The 25,239-nt window shown below is 34.5% G+C and overlaps 1 protein-coding gene across 2 annotated transcripts in view; it reads right to left on the bottom strand.

Moving 5' to 3' along the window:
• Positions 1–25,239, bottom strand: part of LOC136040532 (tyrosine-protein kinase transmembrane receptor Ror2-like) — a 141,896-nt gene that overhangs the window by 58,014 nt on the left and 58,643 nt on the right. For both annotated transcript variants that reach the window (XM_065724715.1, XM_065724716.1), the window contains 2 exons: positions 20,441–20,609; positions 15,769–15,965 (listed from right to left, as the gene is read on the bottom strand). In XM_065724715.1, the coding sequence (XP_065580787.1) occupies positions 15,769–15,965; positions 20,441–20,609 (366 nt within the window). The remainder of the gene's footprint in view (positions 1–15,768; positions 15,966–20,440; positions 20,610–25,239) is intronic.

The raw sequence follows: 25,239 nt of genomic DNA, 5'->3' as shown, positions 1-25,239 counted from the left end.
GTGTGTCGAGATATGTATATACAACTAACCAAAATCAGTCAAAAAAGTAAAACAAATGTGTAAAATTAAGAGACAAAACAAATTGAGAAACTAACAGAAGTCCGCCTTTCTATGTCATTATTTGATTTTTTCAAAGAAAAAAAAAAGCGAAGACCTTTGATTTCCATGCAATCTTAAATGTCAAACAAACACAAAGTAGAAACAATAGGGAAATTCTTTTCAAGACAGTGGAAATCAATTCAGAGGATATTTCGGCCCTATGTCCAAGTGCATTCTTCAGCAAAACACGAGAAAGAAAATATATATATCTATCTATCTATCTATCTATATATATATATATATATATATATATATATATATATATATATATATATATATATATATATATATATATATATATATATATATATATATATATATATATATATATATATATATATATATATATATATATATATATATATATATATTTAAACTTACATTAAATGTGAGAATTAAAACTAATAATGTTTTCTTTTAAAAACTTTTTAAAAAATATCCACTGAATTGATTTCCACTGTCTTGAAAAGTATTTCCTTATTGCTTCTACTTTGCGTTTGTTTGTTATGGAAAGGCAGTGTGGTCTTCGTCGCTATATTTTAGTCTTAAATGTAAATACTAGCAAAAGAGCTGGCTTCACTGGCCTTTTTTCACCTATTTAAACCCAATGGGACCACCAGCCAAAGCAGATATAGCATGACACCAGGTCCCTTCGTTCAGTTTGCTGGCCACAGTCTGTATCTCAAGTTTTCAGTCCTTCCAGGCTTCGTAACTTGGCGTCATATTACCGGCATTTTGTCTCGTCTTTTATGACAATGGTTTTCAAAACGCACTTTTAAGTTATCAATAACTTACTAGGTTGCATCTGATGCTGCAACCATTATAAGTACCATATACGTACCAGAGTAACCTTTGATCTGTCTTCATGTTTTGAAAATACAAAGAAATTCATAGATGAACCTTGAAAAACCCAAGTCCTTTTGCCTTATCAACACTTTTGGTTCTTAAGTGGCTACTGAATTAAATTAATATTTTTCTGCTGTCATTGTCATTGTCAAATTATGTCATTGTCACAAAGCTCATTGTTTTTCCCGGGCCAATCCAGTACCATGCCAATACTGTATTAATGGTTAATAAAAGCAGAACCGTGCGCAGCAGAGGATATTAATCCACTTCCTCCCAAAATATCTGGAGAGAGGGGGGGAGAAAGAGAGTGAGAGAAGGGAGAGAGAAAAGGCTCAAGTCGGGTAAAAACTACGGCACGGACAGATAAAGCAATTTGATTTTGGACGATCGATTGAAGCTTAGGTGAACCCAGTTTTCTTCATCCTTCTCAATAAAAAGATGAGACCGTATAAATTAAAATAAAAAATGTTGGTTTTCAATCTTCTAATAGCCTAATACTCTACACCACTAATGAGAACTGAGTTGACTCAGTGTTTTTCTATTCTCTAAGAGATGCTATCTAATTTCATATTGAAAGAGTTAATACCATTAACGCAATCTTGTTTAATTGCCATTTATTTTCAGCGCAGACAACTGATATAAAAGGGAAATGAATAATGAGAAATAGATAAGAAAACCCATTTTCTAGAGAGTTGAAGAGATTAGTAGAAATAGAAGCGCAATATGAACGGTGCTGATGATACACTGGGGATATTTCTCAACTTTAGTTAAAAGACTATTTCTGAAAAGATTTCAGAACGAGAACAAATTAGTATTGATTAAAGGAGCTGAGAACGAAAAATAATGGGTAAACATAACTTATGCTTACGTTAAAGCAATTCTTAAGACCGAAAAAGGTAAGATTACCAACAGACAATTACAATATATTGTTATATGGCTGGAAGTAAATCCCATTCAAGTTGCCTGACAATACTCTCTTAAATAATTATATTAATTTTGGTTCGTTTATTTTACAGTGCACATAACGAAGGTGTTTTTTCAGTTTTGTTATCCAAGATCAGAACAAACTAAGAATCTAAAAAAAAATAATGAGAAAAAACGGGTCGAAGGTCAGCGGAATTTGTAGAAGAAAAACACTGCGAATATTCAGCCAAAATTATTAGCTTGGGATTCTAAGCCCAAACGAAGAGGGAAAACAGACTACAACAAAGAAAAATTAAAACTGGACCTAAAATTTAAAGGGCTAAGAGGATATAAAAAAAATGAATAAATGAAATTGAAATCAAGGTAACAAAAACAATTACCAAAATTTCACCTAATAAAAAGATAACCACGGCCCATAGTACTCAAGGTTTTTCTTTCTTTTTTTTTAACTTCAACAGTTTTCAAGGAAAACCTTCCCATGAAATATAATTCTTAAGTAATACTATTCCGGGAACAGTAATTCAACAGAAGTCTACAATTACAAGAAGAATTTTTAGCAAATTTCAAAAATGACGTAATAAAAAGTACCCCGTTCACATCGCCGTTATCGAAAACTTTTCGGCAAGAACTTAAAGTTTCCAACCTTGAACAAGGAAAATTGAATTTTTCCTGTCTACTGTATAGCCAACCCTATTAGGGCTAATACACCCTGCCCCCTCTCCTACCCATATGTCTTCTAAAGATCTGAACGACATCTGTGCTTAATTGAAATCAAAATACATTTTAAACGTTTTGTTCTATAACGTTAGTAAATCCACAATTAGCAAGTATTCATGAACGAACATCAAGATGCAATAACCCTAAATCTGCATTCATCAGATCTTTTCTGTTGTCTTGGCTTGGCTATTATGATGACTGTCTTTTTTTGCTTTGTTATGACAAATAAAAACATACAGCTCGAAATAGATATTGTTTTCAGTTAAGCACAAGTGACGTTCTGATGTTTAGCACAAATAGGGGGGGGGGAGTACTTCTTCTGTTTGTGGTAAGTTCTGTTCGTCTGAAGCTTGACTTGTTCATTTATTGAATTATTTTTTCGTTTGATTTCTGTTCATTTCGAGTGATGCATGTTCGTTTTACGATATTTCTGCTCGTCTTTGCGTTACCGTAACTCTTTATTTTTCTTTGAAAACATCTTTTGTAGAATTTTTTTTTAATTAATTTCATAAGAACAACAGAGATTAGACCCTTACTACTTGTGATGAGACAGAAATTGACAGCCTATTTATATGTTAAAAAAAAAAGGTGTTGCTCACACAACACAACTCGATTATAAACAGGTTTTGAAAAAACGTGAATTGAACGTGGCATGATTTTAGCGACTGGGTTTGTCTTCATTTGGACCACATACCGTTGGCCAAGATTCTTGAAGCACCAAGGATATCAATTTTTTTTTCTTCGCTCATCTTAGTATGCACACCTGAAAACCACAATTTTCTATGATATTTCGTTTGGTTGCTTCAGAATATGAAGTTCAAAGGGTACTGCCATATTTTATCCGTGTTGCCACACTGAACCATGAAAATAAATAAGTTGAATTTTTTCAGCGAATTTGAAAACTAGCAAAAATTAAAACATGAACAACATAATGATTTTCAGTTAAAGGTAATATATTAATCAGAGTATGAGTTCTTCAAGTCCAGAAATTGATACGTAAAGTACTTCTTCTTGTCAGAAACTTGAAGAAGTACTTTAAAGTACTTTAATACTTTAAAGTACTTCTTCTGCCTTGTCAGACACTTGATGAATAGTGACGACCTGGATGAAGTTATCTCTAATCTCCCTGTTTATTTTCCCAATCTATCAATGTGGATTTCTTTTTTTTCAAAATATAATATTAACACATTTCTTCGCATTATTCTAAGTTTTTGAAGTTTAATGCCATTTGGGTGGTTTTACATAAAGTAAAAATGTAAGCGTAAAACTAACAGCAGCTCAATACACCAGACAGGTCACACAAAATAATATAGTTATTCGGCATCAATTTGGCAAGAGCTCTTGAATGAGGCTTCACATGATCAGATTTGAATACAAATCTGAAACTCTAATATTAAAGAGGGGAGGTAAACTAAAGAAGGTCTGGTTTCTTTTCTTTTAAAAAAGGCATCAAAATTCATATTGACGAAAAGCATCTCCATCTACTGGAGATAATTCAAACATAACTTCCTACACTCAGATTGAAATAGCTGCATGCCCTCTCTTTTTTAATACCTCTGACCTTCCCTAAAAAATTTTCTCATTAGACCAAAAATAATGAAGAAAGGTGAAAAGACTCCAGACAGTAAGTTCTATCCTAAATGAAATTCCATTCCCTAAAAACCTTAGGTTATATATACCATCATACCTCCCAAAGAAGAAATATAACAAATCCAATTCCTATCGTAGAATTCCCGGTCAGAAAAACAATACTTGAAATACACTAGTAAAGAGCTTCCAAATGAGACGCCATATGATACATTTGATCGTAATGTGATTTCCGAACACTGGGAAAGCTGAGCCAGTATGTAGAATGTGTGTTTATGTTTTGCTGTAAAATCATCAAACTGCATATAATTTAAAAGCTCTGTATACGATAGACAAGATTCTGGTAAAATTTTCCCATGCTTAGGCTCAATGAGTCAAATTTCCCCTCTTTTCCTTAACTTCTTCAGCTTCCTCTCAAACATTCTCCTTCAACCAAGAATAATAAATATGGGCAAAATCATTGTCAAAATCAATAGGTTAATTTTTCCCTTTTTTTTGGTCCTAAGAATAAACAAGACATTCCAAATACATTTTTTAATGGGCATATGCATTTAGATAAATCAACAAACCAAGGTTTAGGCATGCTATACAGGTTCAAGTTTGGATAGCAAAGATAAGGAGGGCTTCAAGACTTAATCAACAATAGCTGATGGGAAGCATTCTGATTGCTAAAATGGCTTTCCGGGAAGCATTCTGAATCTATCATAATGACCTTTACTAAAAACTTTACTTGACGCGTTGATTTGCTTGTTAATCAAAAGTTAAGATTTTATTAGTCAGAAAGGACTGGCGACGAAACGAGCAATACAAACAGGGGGTATTAATTTCCGTTTTTATTGAACAATTAAACAACCATTTAGTTCGAGCTTAAATGGATCGAAAATCATGAAATGTCATACAATTTTAGGTCAAATTTACTCTATAAAATGAGTTGAAGTTCTAGTAACAAGATTACATCAATAGCTTTGAGCAATGATAGCCCAAGAGTCGACATTTACTCTACATTGCATCGTGTTAAATCCGCTAAGTTCAAGCAAAAACATCATCTTAGCGTTCAAATTGCTACTTCAGGTCCTCCACGTTATGTCTGATTCCTACTAAAGTGGTATGAATCATGTCATTTCCTCTTAATTAGGAAAATATTTTGAAAATCAATAATATGCTTTCGAACTTATATGGCTTCCATCATAGTATAACATACAGACTATGTTTCTCAACTCTTCTTTATCTTGAAAATACGTAAAATAGGAACAGTTATAACAGATAGTTATGGCAAGATGCCAAAAATCCCTAAAATATGAACTTTATTCGGAAAAATAAATAAAGGTAAAATGCTATATTAAAACCAAAAAAAATTAAAATTTTTCTTCATTAAATGTAACTAAAATTTCTAAATCATGTAAACTACAATGCATATTTTGCAGCAGTAGAAGCGATTTTCAAGACGAAGAAGGTTAGAGAAGCTACCTAATAATAGTTATGAGATATTTTATAGAAGCGAAATATACAAACAAGAAAAAAAAATGAAGTCATATGCAGACTGAAACCAAGTATGAAACTTGGCACACTTATCCTTAAATCTCTATTGTGGCCTACATTTTACATAAAAATACCAGAGAATGCCTGTCTTGGCCAGTCAACTTCTAGCAAACTAATTATTTAAGTCAAACTGAAAATGGCAACATTACCACCTTTCAATAATGGCACTACCAAAGAAAAACTGATCACTCTGTGAACGATAATACGAACAGAATTACCTATCTACACGGTTCTTAAATACCCTTATTCTTTAATTAAAACAAATTTCTCTTATTTATCTCATAATGTTTGCTTCGCAAAAGAAACTGTACTAGACTGTTGCCTCAGATAAACAGTGTAAAAGGTAATCTAACAGTCCTATGTCAATTTTAAATTATTGGTCAACCTGCCTTAGACTCTTGGCGGGCATGCCTTTCTAAAAGCTAACAAAGAAGTATTGGTCCAATAAGATAGTCATACTTACTCCCGCCGTTTACCCGTGCCATTTAACCAAACACTTGGAAAACTATAGGTTCTATGACTATCTTAGTTCTACGACTATCTACCTTAGTTCATTTGCCCTAGGAGTGACGCATGGACGGATGATAGATAGACTTATCTATTAACAAATGAACTGACATCATTTTTATACAATCCTAATAAGGGCTTATGCCAGATTTGCATCTCACTCAATCGGACTATCTGTCTTGACTTTTTCTACAATTAGCCATGGCTTGATGCCCACAACTACTTGATTTTAATTCAAACTCAGATTAACTGCGAGTAGGTACTACCTCAACCGGATATAACCCAGTGGTCACTTCAGGATGCCAGACTTGGAGCTGGATTGGAGAAGGGGCGTACTGTAGGGATATAACCGAACAGAAATTGCAATTATAGGCAACACCACTTGAATCTACAATATCATACTCCCGGGTACCATCTTTGGGAAGTTAAAACTCCCAGAGAAACTTATCAGATATAAGTCTCATTACTTTAACCCTTGTAATAAAGGATAACGTAGAGGCAGAAATATAATCAGAGAAACTTAATATTGATCTAGAGTCAAAAAGAAATGTAGTAGACTAAAAATGGCAAAAATTCACTGTTTAAAAAGTTTTCATTGCAGGGTGTGCACTTTGGCGTCTGATCAATCGAGAACGAGCAGTGGACACGAGAAGGATTTATTACCCAAATGATTCAATGAACTTTCTGTCCAACCCCCTCATAGCTAACCTCATCCAGATGATACTACATGTGCCTCGTCTGGGAGGATGATACATGGTCAGATGCGGTTTTCGAGCCATAATTAATTAGCTGATAGCTTCCAAAGACGTAAGAAATTTTACCACAAAAAAAGGGGAACGAAAGCAAAGGAAAAGGGGGAGGTTTAAAAAAGAGCAACAGAAAATTTATCTAACAAATAATTAGAGGTTCCAAGCCCCAAAACTTCCCATGAGAAGAGAAATACGACTAGGACAGTCTCCTGACTGAATCATGCACCCAAGACCAGATTGAGGTCGAAATAAACGAGTGATACGACTTAAGCAATCTTATACCGAGAGGTTTTTAAATGTGGAAGACTTTCCATAAACATAAGAATACGACTTCTGCATCATCTCCTCCCCCATCCCCTCAAAGCCATCACTGCTTGGAGCTCAAACAGTTTCGTGTATATCGCCACAACAGACCGAAGACAGGCTGCATGACATTGTACCTGACCTCCAAGCTCGTATTGAAAATAAAATCAAATTCCTGAAAGCAATTTTCTGATTAAATACAACACTCCCATAAACACAACAATTATCCCCCCTCCTTTTAGACCCCTTCTCCCCTTTCTAGGGAAAACTCCTTTGATCCAGAATGATTTTAATGGCTGTGGCAATTTTACTTTGTTTATATTTCAGTTTACTTTCTAGCTCTAGTGAACATTCGCTTTTAAGTCAACAAAACGAGAGCTTTCAGAATTCATTATCCAAGAGAAATTAACGATTAGACTGTTTAAACAGTGTAAACGAGATAGGAACTCCGGTTTCACATTATAAAATATCAGTGTCAATATGGGCGTATTAACAAAGGATAAATTTACCAGCTCCATAAAAGAGACATTAATTCACTAAAAAAAAAGATGAAGGACAGAAAATTCTTGGGTAGCTAATGCAAAGGTTTAATAGCTAAAGGCCCATGGAAAAATACAATATTAAACTGGGCCAAGTCTAGAAAAAATCTTCGGAGGGATCCTTTATTTTCGGTTAGAATGTTGCGAGATAGGCAATCAATCGCAGGAACAATCTACTATGATATGATTGATAGCTCTCTGGTAAACTAATCAAATAAAAACAAAAGCCAAGTACATGGTTGCAATGAAAGGAAATCAGATTTCTTCAGACACCCTCCACAACTACTGTAATGCGTTGGCCAATGCCAAAACTAAAATTTAGTTCACAAAGGCACTGGAACATACTCAGCAGAAGCTAAAGCGAACCAGGGGCGTAATTTGCTCCGGGGGAGGGTAAACTACCCCCTCCAGACTACAGTTTCCTCAAAACCCCTTTCTCCCCATAGGACCCCAGTTTGTCCCCTCGCCTGAAACTTACTTTTTTCAAAAATCTTGTCAAAACTGATATAAGCCTAATTAATTAATTATGTCTGATTAATTAAGCCTAATAAGCCTAATTAGTTATGTCTGATTAAATATTTGTTATTAGGTATAATTAATTAAGCCTGCTTAATTAAAGCATCCAGAGAAACGGTTCAGTTTATTTAGTAGTCTATATCTTTGCCTTTATGATCGTATATGGCTTTTTTTCACTGTTATTTTCACTTGGTTTGGGAAAATTAGCTCCAACTTTGCCCCCCCCAATATTTTGACGAGATTACGTAATCGTAGCTAAGGGCCATGACGCCACCCTACTTACATACCTGGTTAGGGCAAAATTAAAAGGAAATTCGACAATAAGAGTGAAACATAGACTGAACTAGAGAAGGCTGCTAGGGGTTACACGCGCTCTCCTGCGTATTAAGTTTAAGAAAAGGTCCAATTCTCATACAAAAACTTCCATATAACCAAGTTATCAATTCAGAGGATGATATTAAGTCAGCTCGCCTTTTACGTCTGAATGTCTTTATTCAAAGAAGTTTCTATTGAGCTGACTTTTATTTAGGTCCATCATTATTTATTCACACGCATGTACGTTCTAGGCACTAGCATTAACTACATTAATTGTACGTTATGTGCATGATTTTCCACATATTTTTCCGCCAAAAGTCCGTCTCTGGCACGTGTATTCTTCTTTACACTCAGTTTTTGCTAGTGTTTACGCTAGACTTGTCAGTGTCTTCGATTTCGATTCCATTCACCTTGTCAAAACGTATGTCTGTCATTATTTGAATTCATGTATAAAACCATTTGCTTATAAGATATTGATTGGACGATTGCTAAGTGTTTTGCTGTAGTACTAAATACTAAGATAAAATATTACTCAACCAGCCACTTTAATCAAGAAAATATAGGAAAATTTTTAAAAGAGCTAAAGAGTCGTGAATTTTGAGGTAGAAAAAGATACCTAGTTAAGTTTCAGTCTAGACACTATTGTTAAGAAAACATCACTGGGAAAGAATTGATTTTAATAGAGAAGACAAGTAGGGGTAAATATTTTTTTTTTTTTCAAAACTAAACCCATAAAAGTTCAGCCAAGACAAAATCAAACCCTTCCAGGATTCCATCTAACGTAAAATGAAACCTACCATAACTATGTCCGAAACTGCATCGTACGAAAAAAAAACTACGGCAGAACTCAGCTGATGCTAAACTAACTCATGCATACTTCGATCCGCATGATTCCAACCACCCGAAATTTAAATTAACCACCCAAATTACACTGAAAATTCCACTTAGAGCCATTGAAGAAACAAAGACTCAATTCCCGCAAAATTTCAAGCCAGAAAACCTAGACCAATGCGAATTGAACTGAACGAAATTTGAAACATTAAAAACGAGCCCATGCAGATCAGTCTCACTCGACTGTTTCACGGATTTCGGAATATTTTGCATGTGTCAACTTCATTTGTCACTATTCGATTTTCATCAGCCAGCATGTTTTCCACATTTTTTACATCAGCCAGCAATACATACATTTTAACTTTTTTTTTCCCATCCCTCTTTAGGTTAGTCTTACATGTCCAATGTGAGATGTCGGTCGAACTAGATCTGTTTAAAAATCAAAGCCACTATTCGTCTTCTACTGTATAATTAAAATAAAAATAAAAACAATTTTTTTTTAACTTAAAGTAAGGAGCGAACCTCAAAACGAATGAAATTATTCATATTTGAAAGAGACTGTCCCCTCTTCAATGCCCTACTCTTTACGCTACATTCACTTAAAAAACTTGTTGTTTTATTCAATTTCTGAACGTTTTTGAATTAATGCCAGTTTTGATTTTGGCTCACCGTACATGGATAATTAAAAATAAATTCCCTTTTTAATTTAACTTTTTTGGCTAAATGGCTTTCTCAAAGCTTTGGTTGGACAATTTTGCGAAAAAAAGGGGACGGGAAGGGGGCCTAGTTGCCCTCCTACTTTTTGGTTATTTAAAAAGGCCACTAGAACTTCTAATTTTATTTACGAACATTTTTATTAGTAATAAATAAGCGTAACTTACTAATTAACTTACGTAACGAACGTCTATATTCGTATATTTTTATTACGTATACGAGGGAGTTAGCCCCCTCGTCAATACCTCGCTCTTTGCACTGAGGTTGAATTTTGTTCCGATTCTTTAAGAATGATCCCTGAATCACAAAGACCTTTTAATTAGAATAAATAGCTCTTTTAAAATTACTAAAAACACTTTAGCGTAAAGAGCAAGGTATTGACGAGGAGACGAACGCCCTCATATACATAATAATTTCTGTTCATTTCAAGTTTTAATGCTGCTCCTTACTTTCAGCCAAAAAAAAATTAGTAATTTTCTCATAGTTCTTTTTAAATAATGCTGAAAGATCCAGTCCCCCTTCATTGAAATTAGCCCTCTCAGGACATTCTAGGACCAATGGATCGATACGATCACCCTTGGGAAAAAAAAACCTAAATAAACACGCATCCGTGATCTTTCTTCTGGCACAAAACAGCAGGGTTCTCTGGTACGCTAAATCTAATGGTGTGATTTTCATTAAGATTCTATGAATTTTAGGGGGTGTTTCCCCTTCTTTCGAAAATAGGCAAATTTTCTCAGGCTCGTAACTTTTGATGGGTTAGACTAAACTTGATGAAATTTATATATTTAAAATCATCATAAAAATTCGATTCTTTTGATGTACCTATTGGTATAAAAATTTTGTTTTTTAGAGTTTCGGTTACTACTGAGCCGGGTCGCTGCTTCTACAGTTCGTTGTCACGAACTGTTTGATTTTCATCTTTTCTTTGTTTTTCATGGATTTATTCATTTTGGTTCTGAGAATTTCAAATAACTGAGGTGTCAACCGTGTTTGATTGTATACAACCAGACATCATTGGGGAGAAGGGAAATGATCGAAGTCACTGTAGTGCCCGTGAATACGTAGTTGAGTAACCGTGATTTTAATACACCTTGGGGTTACTACTCCATCACTGCTTCACCTTGAGCGGTGGGTTCAATAAAATTTGGGATTTCACTGATTATTATACAGCTAAAATTTAAATCAGTTTGGTAGACTTACTGTGTAAATTATGACTGAAAAGGCCAACTCTTAAACGTATTTTTCAGTAGGAAAGAAAACAAGCTAGATATAATTAAATTATGACCATATTCTGAAATTCTTTGGCCGTAAAACGTTGATTTATCAAATTTTTTTTTCAATAAAATTGTATATTCTCCAGCGGGGAAATTACTGTTTCCTTGCTTAGAAATTGAATTTTGGACATTTAAGGCTGGATCATTTAACATAATAGGATAAGGTTTTCAACAGGATTACTAAACATTCCCTGTAAGGAGTATGGTAAATATCATTTGAATAAATCACTGAAGGAAAAGAAGTGTCACGTCTATATTATTCACAGCAGTGAACAATAAGTAAAGAGAGAGCCTTGTCAATTGTCCGTGAAACAACCAGAAATGAAGTTTGGAAATGACTAATGCTTTGAAATGGATCTTCTGATGATCTTCAATGGTCTACGCATAAAAATTTATTCCTATGGTCAAATGCGTTCTCGCGAGAAATTTTAAGAATTTTACTTGTACGACCCTGGTTAATTATCAAAATACCAGGTGTGCAGTTTTTGGGCATCACGATGTGAAGGAATTTTTTTTTAAACTGAAAACCAGATTTTGAAGAAAATAAAAAAAGAGATCGATTCACCTTTAATCGTTTCGGTATAATTTTATATTCTCAGGGGGATTTATTACTTCCTTGTTTTGAAAATTAATCTTTGAAAGTTAAACTGTAATGATGGATCATTTAATACAACAGGATAAATTTTCAACACAATGAATAAGCACTCAATACAAAGAAGATTATAAACACTGATTGAAAGAATTTTAAGAAAAAAAAGAGGCTTAAGGTGATTAGTCTGACAGTGATTTTAATTTAGTTGTTTCCCAATATAGATAAGTACGCAAACAGAGGACTTGGAGAAATATTAGGGATATAGTTGGATTGATTATAAGTAGAAAATAAAACAGTTCAAAATAGGGATGATACCTTTTTATTGACAGTGAAATATAAAATTATTTAACTGGATATTTCGAACATTAAATATTTTAACTGTATATGTGTTCGAAATATCCAGTTAAATAATTTTATATTTCACTGTCAATAAAAAGGTATCATCCCTATTTTGAACTGTTTTACTTTCGTCATGGAAAGGCAGTGTGGTCTTCGAAGTTATCTACGTCGATTATAAGTAGAGGGCAGTGGGCTTTGTGTACTGGACTACATTTTTCTTTAATCATCTTTCTTTACTCTTTACCATCAGTGTGCTGACCAAGCGACAAAGATCATTCACTAAAATTATTTTTTCAGCTATTTTCTCCATATTACTTATTTTTACTCGATTCTAAAATCAAAACTATCTAACAATCAGCTTAAGATACCGAAGGGAGGAAGAGGTAAAGGGCAGAAAAGGAGAAGCATCTATATAAGCCAAAACTTCCCAATAATAGCACGCAATAAAATTTCCAAAAACATTACTGTGACAACAAATTATAACTATTTCAGTCAGTAACTGACGTTGCTACCTTAAAGTTTAGACCTTGCACTTTGAAAATACTACTTAAACATGTCAGATACCCTTCCACCATCCGACATACTGGCAAGAAAAGCATATTTTTGCTTTTAATAAACACTACTACTACCACTACTAACAACTCACCGCAGCACCAACCCACCTGAGGCCAACAGAGCTACGCACGCTCATCCTCTATCCCAATTTATTCAAAGCCTCCCTCTTTGCCTTCTCCCAGGAAGTTCCCATTCCCTTTAAATCTTTCCTTATGACATCCTCCCACCCCAGACAAGGATGACCTGCTTTCCGTTTAACCCTAGACGGTTTGCCGAAAAGGACAATCTTCGACAATCTGTCTTCCTTCATCCGCAAAACGTGCCCTAGCCATCTCAACCTTTCTTTCATTTAAGCCCTAGAAGGCGGTATCGAACAACATTTTTCGTACAGCCTACTGTCTGAAATATGGTCAATCAACTGGGTACCCAGAAAAATCCGTATGCAATTTTTCTGGAAAACATCTAGTAAATGTTCATCCGCTTTTCGAAGCACCCATGCTTCGGAGCCGTGTTTGACCACTGGCATCATTGTACCTTCCAACATTCTAATATTGGTTTGCAGACTTATCTTCCTATTCTTCCAAACCTTTTTAACTGTTAAAAAAAAAATACCGTGAGCCTACTTTTAACATCTTCACTGCTCCTACCTTCTTTACTAATAATACACCCAAGGTTAGTGAAGCTGCCCACCTGATCAATCTTTTCGTTACCCAACTTCACCTTTTCATCTTCACTTTTTCCTAGCCTTAGTGACTTAGTCTTCTTAACATTAATTTTCAAACATATTCTAGCCCCCTGAACTTGTAAAACCTCTAAAATTTCATTCATTTTGCTCACACTTTCATCAAGGATGCTTAAATCATCAACATAATCCAAGTCCAGGAGAGTTTTTCCTTCCCATTTGATTTCCTGGTCTCCCGTTGCCTTTCCTGTGTTCCTTAAGACTAAGTCTATCAAAATCATCCATATAAAGGGGTATGGAACACAACCCTGCTTAACTATCAATAAGCTGAAACACGTAAATCTCTCATACTATTCCTATTTCCGATTACTTTTCTATTTCTACCATCTTTCTATCTATTTTTACTATCTTGAACCCTCTTCCCCTCCTTCTTACGACATGTCTTCCATATACTTTTTGCCATATTGCACATGATTCGGCATTGCGTGTGTGTGAAGATGTTTTAAGTAGATATCATTTAAATGTGTTTAATAATATTTGCAATTTTACTATATGATGTGCTAGGGTCCTAGACCCAAAAAACTATCTTAACGCACATTTTTTGTACTGATATGTCACAATCCATTCTCAAAACTGGTAATTTTTTTTTTTTTTTTTTTTTTTTTTTTTTTTTTTTTTTTTTTTTTTTTTTTTTTTTTTTTTTTAATGGATGTCCGAAATCAGACACTCTCCAAATGTTGAGGTATTAATCTGGGCATAAGATTACTAATGGGATAAACTAGACTATTAATTATAGATTAACTCTAGATGAAGGGGCATTACCTTTTTTAAGCCCAGGAAAATCAGAATCATCAGAATATTTCAATAAAATCTGAAAGTAATGCTTAAACAGAATTGTTCAACTGTTCTAGCAGCTACAGAGAGACTCTAAAACATCATTTTTACCCTATATTTCCTAAGGAGAACCATATTTTACCCTATTTTACAAATTTTACTTTACTTTACCAATTTTACTTACCAAGTTTTTAATTTAAGGTAATTTTACAACACTAACGTACACACCAAATAATGAGAGTATTCCAAAGATAAGTTTCCAGCCTACAAATGAATGAAGCTTATGAATATGTATGTATATATATATATATATATATATATATATATATATATATATATATATATATATATATATATATATATATATATATATATATATATATATATATATATATATATTTATATATATATATATGTATATTTATATATATAAAAATAAGTTGTCTGTGTGTGTGTGTGTGTGTGTGTGTCAAGTGACGTCATGTTTGTGTGTCGACTGACGTCATGTTTGTCGACTGACTTCATTATAAGGATTGAGCTGTATGCGTCATGAAGTTGTTTGTCGACTGACGTCATGTTTGTCAACTGATGAAATTACATACCGGGACACCGGGACACAAATGACGACCGGGAAACAGGGAATATAAATGACGACCGGGAACCTCAAAGAGAAATTACATACCGGGACACCCGGACACAAATGACGACCGGGACACAGGGAATGTAAATGACGACCGGGACATAGGGACATAACTACAACAGGGACGCCGGGGGCACAGGCGGGATATATAAATGACGACCGGGACACAGGGGTTGTTCGAATAGAAATTACAGACCGGGACACAAATGACGACCGGGACACCGGGACACAGGGAATATAAATGACGACCGGGACACTCAAAGAGAAATTACAAACTGGGATACCGGGACACAAATGACGACCGGGACACAGGGAATATAAATGACGACCGGGACACAGGGACACATCATTAGAATAATGAGGTATAGATCTGAATACGGATTGTTTTCCCATGGACAATTATATGTTGCATGTTCAAGAGTCAGTAAACCTGACAATCTATTTATATGCACAGACAATGGGACAGCGAAGAATGTTGTATATTCGCATGTTTTACGTAGTTAAAAACATATGCGCGCGGGGGGGCTTGGGGGGCGCGCCCCACCAACTAGGTGTTGGGGTGGCGCGAAGCGCCACCCCAACAGCTAGTATATGTATATATATTATATCAAGTTGTTAAATAATTATATTTAGCACTTAAAAATAAATATAACAATAACATACCTCTGCAGCAGATTTACATGGTTCTTTAGTGTGAACCAAGACTGTTTCCCAAATCCCTTTCGTAATTTCTTCATTAAGAAGTCCACTTGCCTTGTCGTCAGAAACGTTGAACCAAACAAAACCCACTCCAGCTAAGTGAGACTTGCAGATAAAACCATTGTAGAGGGAGCAATACCCTCGAAGAGCTTTTGTTTCATCTTAAAAGAACAGGAAATACTAAGAGGATCGAATCTGAATACCTTATTAAAAATGTCGTCTATTCTGAGAAAGTTCCTTTCTTAAACTCTCGCAACTTCGGAAGTTTTCTTTTAGTGCCTATTGAACACTTGATACATATAAAAAAAGGGAGCATATGTAACTAGCTCTTATATCAAAGCTAAACCTCAGCAGCATATGAAAAAAAAAAAACGGTAAAAAAAATTAAGGTAATATTTTATATTATCATTTTTTTGTATATTATTATTTTAAATACTATTTAATGGATCATTAAAGGTTCTATATCTTTTTCTCTTTATCTCCAGTAACAGGTTTTTGCATTGCAGATAACATGTTAAGTTCCTATGTTAAGTTCCTGGTCCTAACTTCATTTGCTTTATTTCGTATTCGCCACATTGAGTTGATTAATCTATAGTTGATCATCAAGCTTTTTTCATCTAGAATAGTTTAATAAGTTAAAGAGTAGTAATAGTTTAAATAGTTTAATAAGTTAAAATAGTTTAATAAGTTAAATTACTTTTTAATAGTTTAAAAAGTTAAGAGAATAGTTTTCTCTTAACTTTACATTTTAAAACAGTAAAAAACTTTAGCGTAAAGAGCGGGCGTTGAGAAGGAAAAGCCTCTTTCATATACGGAGTAATTTCTGTTCGTTTTAAGTTTTAATGTCGCTCCTTACTTTCATTTAAAAAAACTTGTTTTTTATATTTAATTTCTGAACGTTTTTGAATCAATGCATGTTTTGATTTTGGCTCTCCGCAGAGGAATAATTAAAACGAAATTTGGATATTTATTTTTTTTTGCTAAATGGCTTTCTCATAATTTTGATCGAATGATTTTAAGAAAAAAAGAGCGGGGGAGGAAGCCTAGTTGCCCTCCGATTTTCGGTTAATTAAAAAGGCAACTAGAACTTTAAATTTTTTACGAATCTTTTCATAAGTAAAAATATATACTTAACTTATAAATTAGCTTACGTAAAGAACTTTTGTATTCTCATGTTTTTATTACATATATGAGGGGGTTCACCCCCTCGTCAGTACCTCGCTCTTTACACTAAAGCTTAAATTTTGTCCCAATTCATTAAGAATGACCCCTGAATCACAAAAGCCGCAGAATAAATAGTCGAAATTACTAAAAATATTTAGCGTAAAGAGCGAGGTATTAGGAGGGGGTGAGCCCCTCATATGGGTAATAATTTATGTTCGTTTTAATTTTTAATGCTGCTGCTTACTTCCAGCTGAAAAAAAACTTTTTCATATTTATTTTTTCATTGTTTTTTTTTAAGTAATGCCAGTAAATCCTGCGCTCCCTTCATGAAAATTTTCTTCCCCCATGAAAAATTCCTCGATGGAAAGTTCCCCCAGCATATCCCCCTCTTCTCAACCCCTGCCTCCAACCAAAAAATCCTCCTGAAAACGCCTGTACACTTCCCAATAACCATTACTATATGTAAGCACTGGTCAAAGTTTTGAACTTGTAACCCCTCCCACGGCGACTGTGGGGGAGTAAGTCATCCCCACAGACATAGTTATATAGTTTTTCGACTACGCTCAATAAAATGGCTATCTCAGAATTTTGATCCGTTGACTTTGGGAAAATAATTAGCGTGGGAGGGGGCTTAGGTGCCCTCAAATTTTTTTGGTCACTTAAAAAGGGCACTAGAACTTTTCATTTCCGTTAGAATGAGCCCTCTCGCAACATTCTAGGACAACTGGGTCGAAACGATCACCCCTGGGAAAAAAAACAAAAAAAAAAAACAAACAAACAAACAAACAAATAAACACGCATCCGTGATCTGCCTTCTGGCAAAAAATATAAATTCCACATTTTTGTAGATAGGAGCTTGAAACTTCTACAGTAGGGTTCTCTGATACGCTGAATCTGATGGTGTGATTTTCGTTAAGATTCTATGACTTTTAGGGGGTGTTTCCCCCTATTTCCTAAAACAATGCAAATTTTCTCAGTTTCGTAACTTTTGATGGGTAAGACTAAACTTGGTGAAACTTATATATTTAAAATCAGCATTAAAATGCAATTCTTTTGATGTAGCTATTGGTACCGAAATTCCATTTTTTAGAGTTTTGGTTACTATTGAGCCGGGTCGCTCCTTACTACAGTTCGTTACCACGAACTGTTTGATACACTTTCTCCATTTCATTCATTTGGTTTAAGGACAAGCGTTGTGCTTTGTACTATTTTGATTAATAAGTAAATAGTAATAGTGAAATTGCCGAGGATCTGGAAGATGCAGCTAGACGGCATAATAGTAAAATATTTTACTGGCATGTTAATAAATTGAGAGGGAGTAGTCAGTTTGGACTTGTCCCAGTTAACAATAAGAACGGGGCCAAAATTAACGATAAGGAAAGAGTTAAAGAGAGATGGGTACAACATTTTGAGAATGTGCTAAACCAAGATACAGTTGCATAAAAGGATATAGACGAAAATGAAAAAGTTTGTGATACCTTGGATGCGAAGAAAGATTTGTTTTGTGAGGAAGAATTAGCGACAGTACTAAAAGGATTAAAAAATAAAAAGACTCCTGATGCTGATTTTGTGATAAATGAGTTTCTGAAATATGGTGACTCTGAGGTTAGAATAAAGTTACTGAAGATTATGAGTATGACTTTGAAAAAGGGGAAGTACCTAACGATTTTAGGAAAACCTAAATTAAACCACTGCATAAGAAAGGTGATAAGAGCGAGTGTAGTAATTATCGAGGTATTAGTCTGATCCCAGCAGGTAGCAAATTATTTATTAATATACTTTTTAGACTGAAAGATGCTGTAGACAAAGTTTTAAGAGAAGAACAATGCGGATTTAGAAAAGGTAAAGGACGTGTCCAAATTTTCACTCTTAGGTTAATAATTGAGAAGTGCCTGAGTTGTCTAACACTTTTGGTCCTCAATTTTATAAATTATGAGCAAGTGTTCGATTATGTTGATAGAAGAGCTATAGTGAAGGTCCTATCCTTGTATGGTATACCAGACAAATACATTAAAATGATTAGTGCTATGTACGAGAATAACACTACTGCAGTTAAGATAGAAAACGAGGTTAGCAGCTGGTTTTGTATTAAATCAGCAGTTAAGCAGGATTTTTTTCTATCCCTCTTTATACGAATCATCTCGATATATTTTATCTTAAGGAGCAAAGGAAGGGCAATGGGAGACCAGGGAATCAAATGGAAAGGGAAAATTTTCCTGGGCTGACGATTTTGCTGATTTTTTAAGCATTCTAGATGAAAGTGTGACCAAAATGAATGAACTTTTAGAGTTTTTTGCGAGTTCAGGGTGCTAGAATAGGTTTGAACATTAACGTTAAGAAGACTAAGTCACTAAAGATAGGAAGAAGTGAAGATGAAAAATTGACGTTGCTTAACGAAAAGATTGATCAGGTGGACAGCATCACTTATCTTGGTAATATTATTAGTAAAGACGGTAGGAACAATGAAGACATTAAAAGTAGAATAGCTAAGGCTCAGGGTGTTTTTTTCACAGTTGAAAAAAGTTGGGAAGAATAGAAAGATAAGTCTGCACACCAAGATTAGAATATTGGAAGCTACAGCGATGACAGTGGTCAAATATGGCTCTTAAGCATGGGCATTCCAAAAAACGGACAAAAATTGGCTAGATGTTTTCTAGAGAAATTGTCTATGGATTAATCTGGGTACCCGGCTGACTGACCGTATTTCAAACAGAAGGCTGTACGAAAAATGTGATTCAATCTTGCTTTCTAGGGCTATGATGAAAGGAAACTTGAGATGGCTAGTGCATGTTCTGCGGATGAAGGATGGCAGATTGTCAAAGATTGTCCTTTTCTGCCAGCCTTCTAGGAATAAAAAGAAAGCAAGTCTTCCTCGTCTGGAGCGGAAGAATCTCATAAAGAAAGATTTAAGGGAAATGAAACTCCCAGAAAGGGTGTAAAGAGAGAGGCGTTGAATAGATTGGGATGCAGGAGGAGCGTACGTAGCTGTGGTGGCCTCAGGCAGCTTGGTACAGCGGTGGGTTGTTCGTAGCAGTAGTGAGTAAATGGTAGAATATTCAATATCAATCCTTGTTTAATACAAATTTTCAACTAGGTACTATGGGTTCATTATCTGGGACGTTCATAGTTCAAATGAATGGCTCCCTTTAAAATATCCAAGTTTCTATAACTGAAATTGACACTTTGAAAAATTTAGAATTAAAAAAAAAACTAAATGAATCCGCCCTTACTGAAATGTACCTACTCTACACATAATAAAAGCTCCCCTCCTCCCCTTCACTGAATACATGGCAGAAAATGATTATAACCAGCTAAATACCTACTTTTTCACTTTCCCTGTTATTCATTTTACGGAGTGGACCAATCAGACCTTTGAGCGGCTTATTCTAAAATCATTGAGGAATTTCAGAGAGACAACACACAAAATAACTAGCAAGAACAACACTAGTCTAGGTTAAGAGAGGTATGTTACCTGGCTCCCTGGGATAAACGGACATTATAAAACTTCTAGAGCTAATTCGTTCTGTATCACCGATCATATTTGATGCTCGGCAAGTTATATTTTCAGTCTTTACAGCCAGGAATGTTATGTCAGATTTTGTAAATTCTTTGAACTGACGATAATGACTCGCATTGGTTACCTGAAAAAAAAAAAATAGAAAAGTTCTTCCCTCAGGCAAAACTATTTTTTAAACCAAGTATCGATGTCTAAGCCCAATTCCAAACAGATTTTCAATTTTGAGACTGGACTTGCAATTTCAAATGCCAAAATGAATGACTAACATTTAAATATCTTAATTGAATTATCTCTCAAAGAACCTATCCCTGGAGAAAGATAGAATCATCTAAAAGGCCCCGCATTTGTTTTTTATTGGAGGGGGGGAACTAATATGTTTGCTAAAAAAAAGTTTTTTCGAAAGGCGTAATATTTCTTTTATACCACCTACTCTTGAACTTATATTTATTTTTGATACTCCTCGGCTGCGGCAAATGTGTAACACTAGAAAAATAAAGACAAAACAGTACCTTCTTTAGTACAGATAATTGAATAAATAGAATTTGAACTTTTACTTGTGAACAAAAACTGGTAGTGAGATCAAACTCATGGGCAACCCCTCAAAATTAACACCATGCCGTTGGGCTATGCATTTTCCCGTACTATCCTTCAATTATAGCTACGACAAGGGAGTAAACGACTGAATTTGTCACCGAATCAAAAAATCAAGCCATCTAAAAAGTATATATATTGCTTCATACCGCCATCTAAGTACATAGTACACAATAGCGTCTCTATCATTGTTCGCAATTACAAATACATTGTTTCATGACATAATACATTATCCTACCCATTTTTCCTACATGAAGGTTAAGAATCACCTGATCACTCAAGGCGACTATTAAATTATCTATAATAAGACAGAGTATGTTTTCTTAAAACAATGATTTAAAAACAAAGGTACTCAAGTAGGTATATTTACTTCACCCAATAAAAATGTCAGCTTAAATGTTTTCAACAACAATACGTATAAAACACTTGTAGTAGCGAACCGAGAGACTGAGAGTGGGTTTCGGCAACCTCCATCAAATTTAATCTTCAAGTTTTAAGGTCACTCTTTACTTTCATGTGAAATTTCTTTTTTTTTATTCGGTTTCAGCAGTTTTTTAAATTGTCTTATCACAAGCAAATTATAGACCAGATAACAATGTGTAAACAAAAGGCGACACCGCGTTGGAGCACACCTTTGGATACCCCTTAAACCTATTGCGTATCTAATTTTCCACCTTAACATTCTGGCCCAACTTGGACCAAAGCTTGCATAATGCAACAAAAAAAATGACATAAAACAAAAGTAGTTAATTATGGTGATTACTTTGCCTCTTAAAAAGGGCATAAATTTCAAATAGTTTTTTTGTTTAATGAGATTCCTACCTGTTTTCATGAATGTTACTTCGGTACGATAGTTCCTGAAAAAGAGCACCCCTAAAAAATTTTGGAGAGGGGATTTGAAATATTAAAAGTAAATCGTCAAATATATAGTCATGTTATAGTTTTCCAATTGCATAAGGGGTATAATTGCTTCGAGCAATCTTGATCTTGGGGGACGTCCCCATCCCTTCCCTCTGCATACTTAAGCATACTAATTTAACTGTTCCGGGAGGAAATGAGGATTGAACAGTCTTTGTTTTTCTTTTCTATTTTCTTCTTTCTTTTGCAATCGTTCAAAATCACCAACATTCCTTAGGTCGTCATGGTGTTCTTGAAATTCGTTCCAAGATTCCTTGTTTTCTATTTTGAAATATTGTTGATACTTCCTAGCAAAGAACACATGTAAATTGTTTCTACTCTTCAACTTAGATCACTTTCAACCGAACAACTTTACCAGACCATTATAAGAAACTAAGTCGCCAAAGGGTAAAGATATTCCAGTGATTTTCTTTCTTAGATAAATCCACAAGTTAGAGAGAATCCCTTTCTTTAATATCTCTTTCTTTTAACAAAGAAATCTACAAAGCAGAAGACCAATCTTTCCTAACTTCTACTTTGAGCCTTAGGTTATTCTCAGCTAAGCAACTTTTCCACAATTATCATAAGCCAGCTCCTTATAGGGAAACACCACATGTCTTTACTTAGCCAAAGAAGAACAAAATGGTAGTAGCCTATCTGACAATTGTTTGCCATCGTTGCATATTCAAAACTTACGGATTATGTTCCCTGTGTAATTTTTAATTCATTTTTTCTCTGCTCTCAAACGGTTTATTTTTAATTCATTTTTTCTCTGCTCTCAAACGGTTTATTTTTAATTCATTTTTTCTCTGCTCTCAAACGGTTTCAGTATATCAACGAATGATAGCAAAATTATTATCATTCCATAGCTGAGACTCTCTATCCATCTACCGAATTTAATTTTTGAAACTTGGTGTACACAGTCTTTTAGGTTGGAAAAATGTTGGTTATTAGTTGAAAATTGTTGAAGAAGGAACAATTCTCCTATTTTTTAAAGCAAGTTAAAATCCTTTGTCAAGAAAAAGCCCAAGTGGTATCAAAATTGTGGCTCGGTTGATGGATATATCTAAGATTAATAATCCAATACTATGTGTATCTTGTTCTTTTTGAGCAAGTTATAGTTGCAAATTTGTCGTGAAATCACTTTTGGAGAGAAAATATACCTAAGTCCTGATAATTGACTTTTTTCCATAACTAGTCTTTCCTGAAGAAGAAATCATGGGACAGAAAGACAAGACGTCGTTTCTTTTTTTTTATTCTTGAACTATTTTTTAGACAGCAATATATATTTCCCAATTTTCTGTCTTGGGACTTAGGCCACTTGGCTGAAAACAATTCAGGAAGGCCTCTTAACAATCCTAAACAACAGGTGGTTACCTTGAACCCCTCCACTGCCTTAAAACTGGCGAATATGATATGTATAAATGTAAAACCGGTGACACTGAATCCCTCAATCTTGGTGTCGCTATACTTGAAGTAATTCCAAAGTTCATGAAATACATCCTAAAACTTATTTTTTTTTTCTAACAAAAAATTCTTGGTACTTTTTGGAATCTACACTATTAGACAAGGAAACAAGGGAGCATATTTACGAACATGTCGAAGGAGCAAAACGTATTTTCAAACTTAGAGAAGCAATTCTGTTGTTATTTTCGTTTTTTTTCGGCGAAAATGCAAAAAAAACTTATTCTTGACTAAAATACCATGAAAGATATTTTCAAAAAACAAAGGAGGGGGCAAAATGTTATAGGGGTTAATTGCCCTCCAAAACTCAATTCGTACCCCAGTTAGGGAAAAACCGTTCCTGAGATTTACCAATTTGAGTGCAAGTCTTTTCAAAAAAGTAAAGGACAAGAAGAATATACACATAAGATCCCTTTATTTTTATTTTCTTATTATCAGTAAAGCGAGAAATTACTACTTCCTAACTTACTGCTCTGACACTTGGGTCATTTTCCACTAAACAACTCTATCAGACCATCATCAGATACCAAATCCCTAAAGGGGAACCAATAGATCGCAGACTCTGTCTTTAGCGAGACAAAAGAGAACAAAATGATAAATAGACAGTGGCCCTCTGGCTGTCACCGAACAGTATCAATACTCTTGGGGGGAAAATTATCATTCTGCCAGAAAATAAATGGATTGTCAGTGTCAATTTCAGAGGAAACTCGAAGTTATTATCCAGCTAATAGAAGTTATTGGACAAAACGAAACATATTTTATAACTTGTCTAACATAATCAAAAGTTACCAGGAAAAAGTGATTTACGAATAAGCGCTGCAATAAATTAACAAATATGACGAGCCGTATCAATAAAAATAATGGGGGCAGAATATTGGATCTATTTTAAAAATCAACTGCGGTTATTGAAGAGCCGTAAATAGGTCCGTAGGTCATTGAAAAGGGTACCCCGCTCTCCCATACTGATCATACTGTTTCAATTTGCCAAATCCGATTTCGAGGATCTTAATAGTTACTAAAACTTATAGGGGGTTACCCAAAAGAAGCTATTTCTCCTTTTTGTCTTGAGGTAACAATTTGAAAAAGAAGGTTTCGTACCTAAATATTTTTATGGACTTGTAAGGAGAAGAAAAGACACTCGTTTAAGCAACAGGCCTTTACTAACATTTATGCAAAAAAGCCTCACGTTTTTCGTTTTGGTTTTTGAACTACCAAAGCAAAACGAGTGCGCTGTCTGCCATAGACATTCACAACTTTACGCTTCCAACATTATCTGCAATGGCTCTGTCTAGCAATAAAAAAAAAAAAAAAAAAAAAAAAAAAAAAAAAATTAACGAAAAGTAAGGAGCGACATTAAAACTTAAAACGAACAGAAATTACTTCGTATATGAAAGGGGCTGCTTCCTCATCAACGCCCCGCTCTTTACGCTAAAGTTTGACTCTTTCTCTTAACTCTACTTTTTTAAAACAGTAAAAAACTTTAGCGTAAAGAGCGGGGCGTTAATGAGGAAGCAGCCCCTTTCATATACGAAGTAATTTCTGTTCGTTTTAAGTTTTAATGTCGCTCCTTACTTTCCGTTAAAAAAACTTGTTTTTTTTATTTAATTTCTGAACGTTTTTTAATCAATGCATGTTTTGATTTTGGCTCTCCGCAGATGATTAATTAAAACGAAATTTGCATATTTATTTTTTTGGCTAGATGGCTTTCTCATTGTTTTTATCGGATGATTTTAAGAAAAAAGGAGCGGGGGAGGAGGCCTAGTTGCCCTCCGATTTTTTGGTTACTTAAAAAGGCAACTAGA

The sequence above is a fragment of the Artemia franciscana genome, chromosome 21 (genome assembly GCF_032884065.1).
Source record: "Artemia franciscana chromosome 21, ASM3288406v1, whole genome shotgun sequence".
NCBI classification, from domain to species: domain Eukaryota; kingdom Metazoa; phylum Arthropoda; class Branchiopoda; order Anostraca; family Artemiidae; genus Artemia; species Artemia franciscana.
Note: the sequence above shows the minus strand (reverse complement) of the source record. Positions and strands in the feature narration are given on the sequence as shown.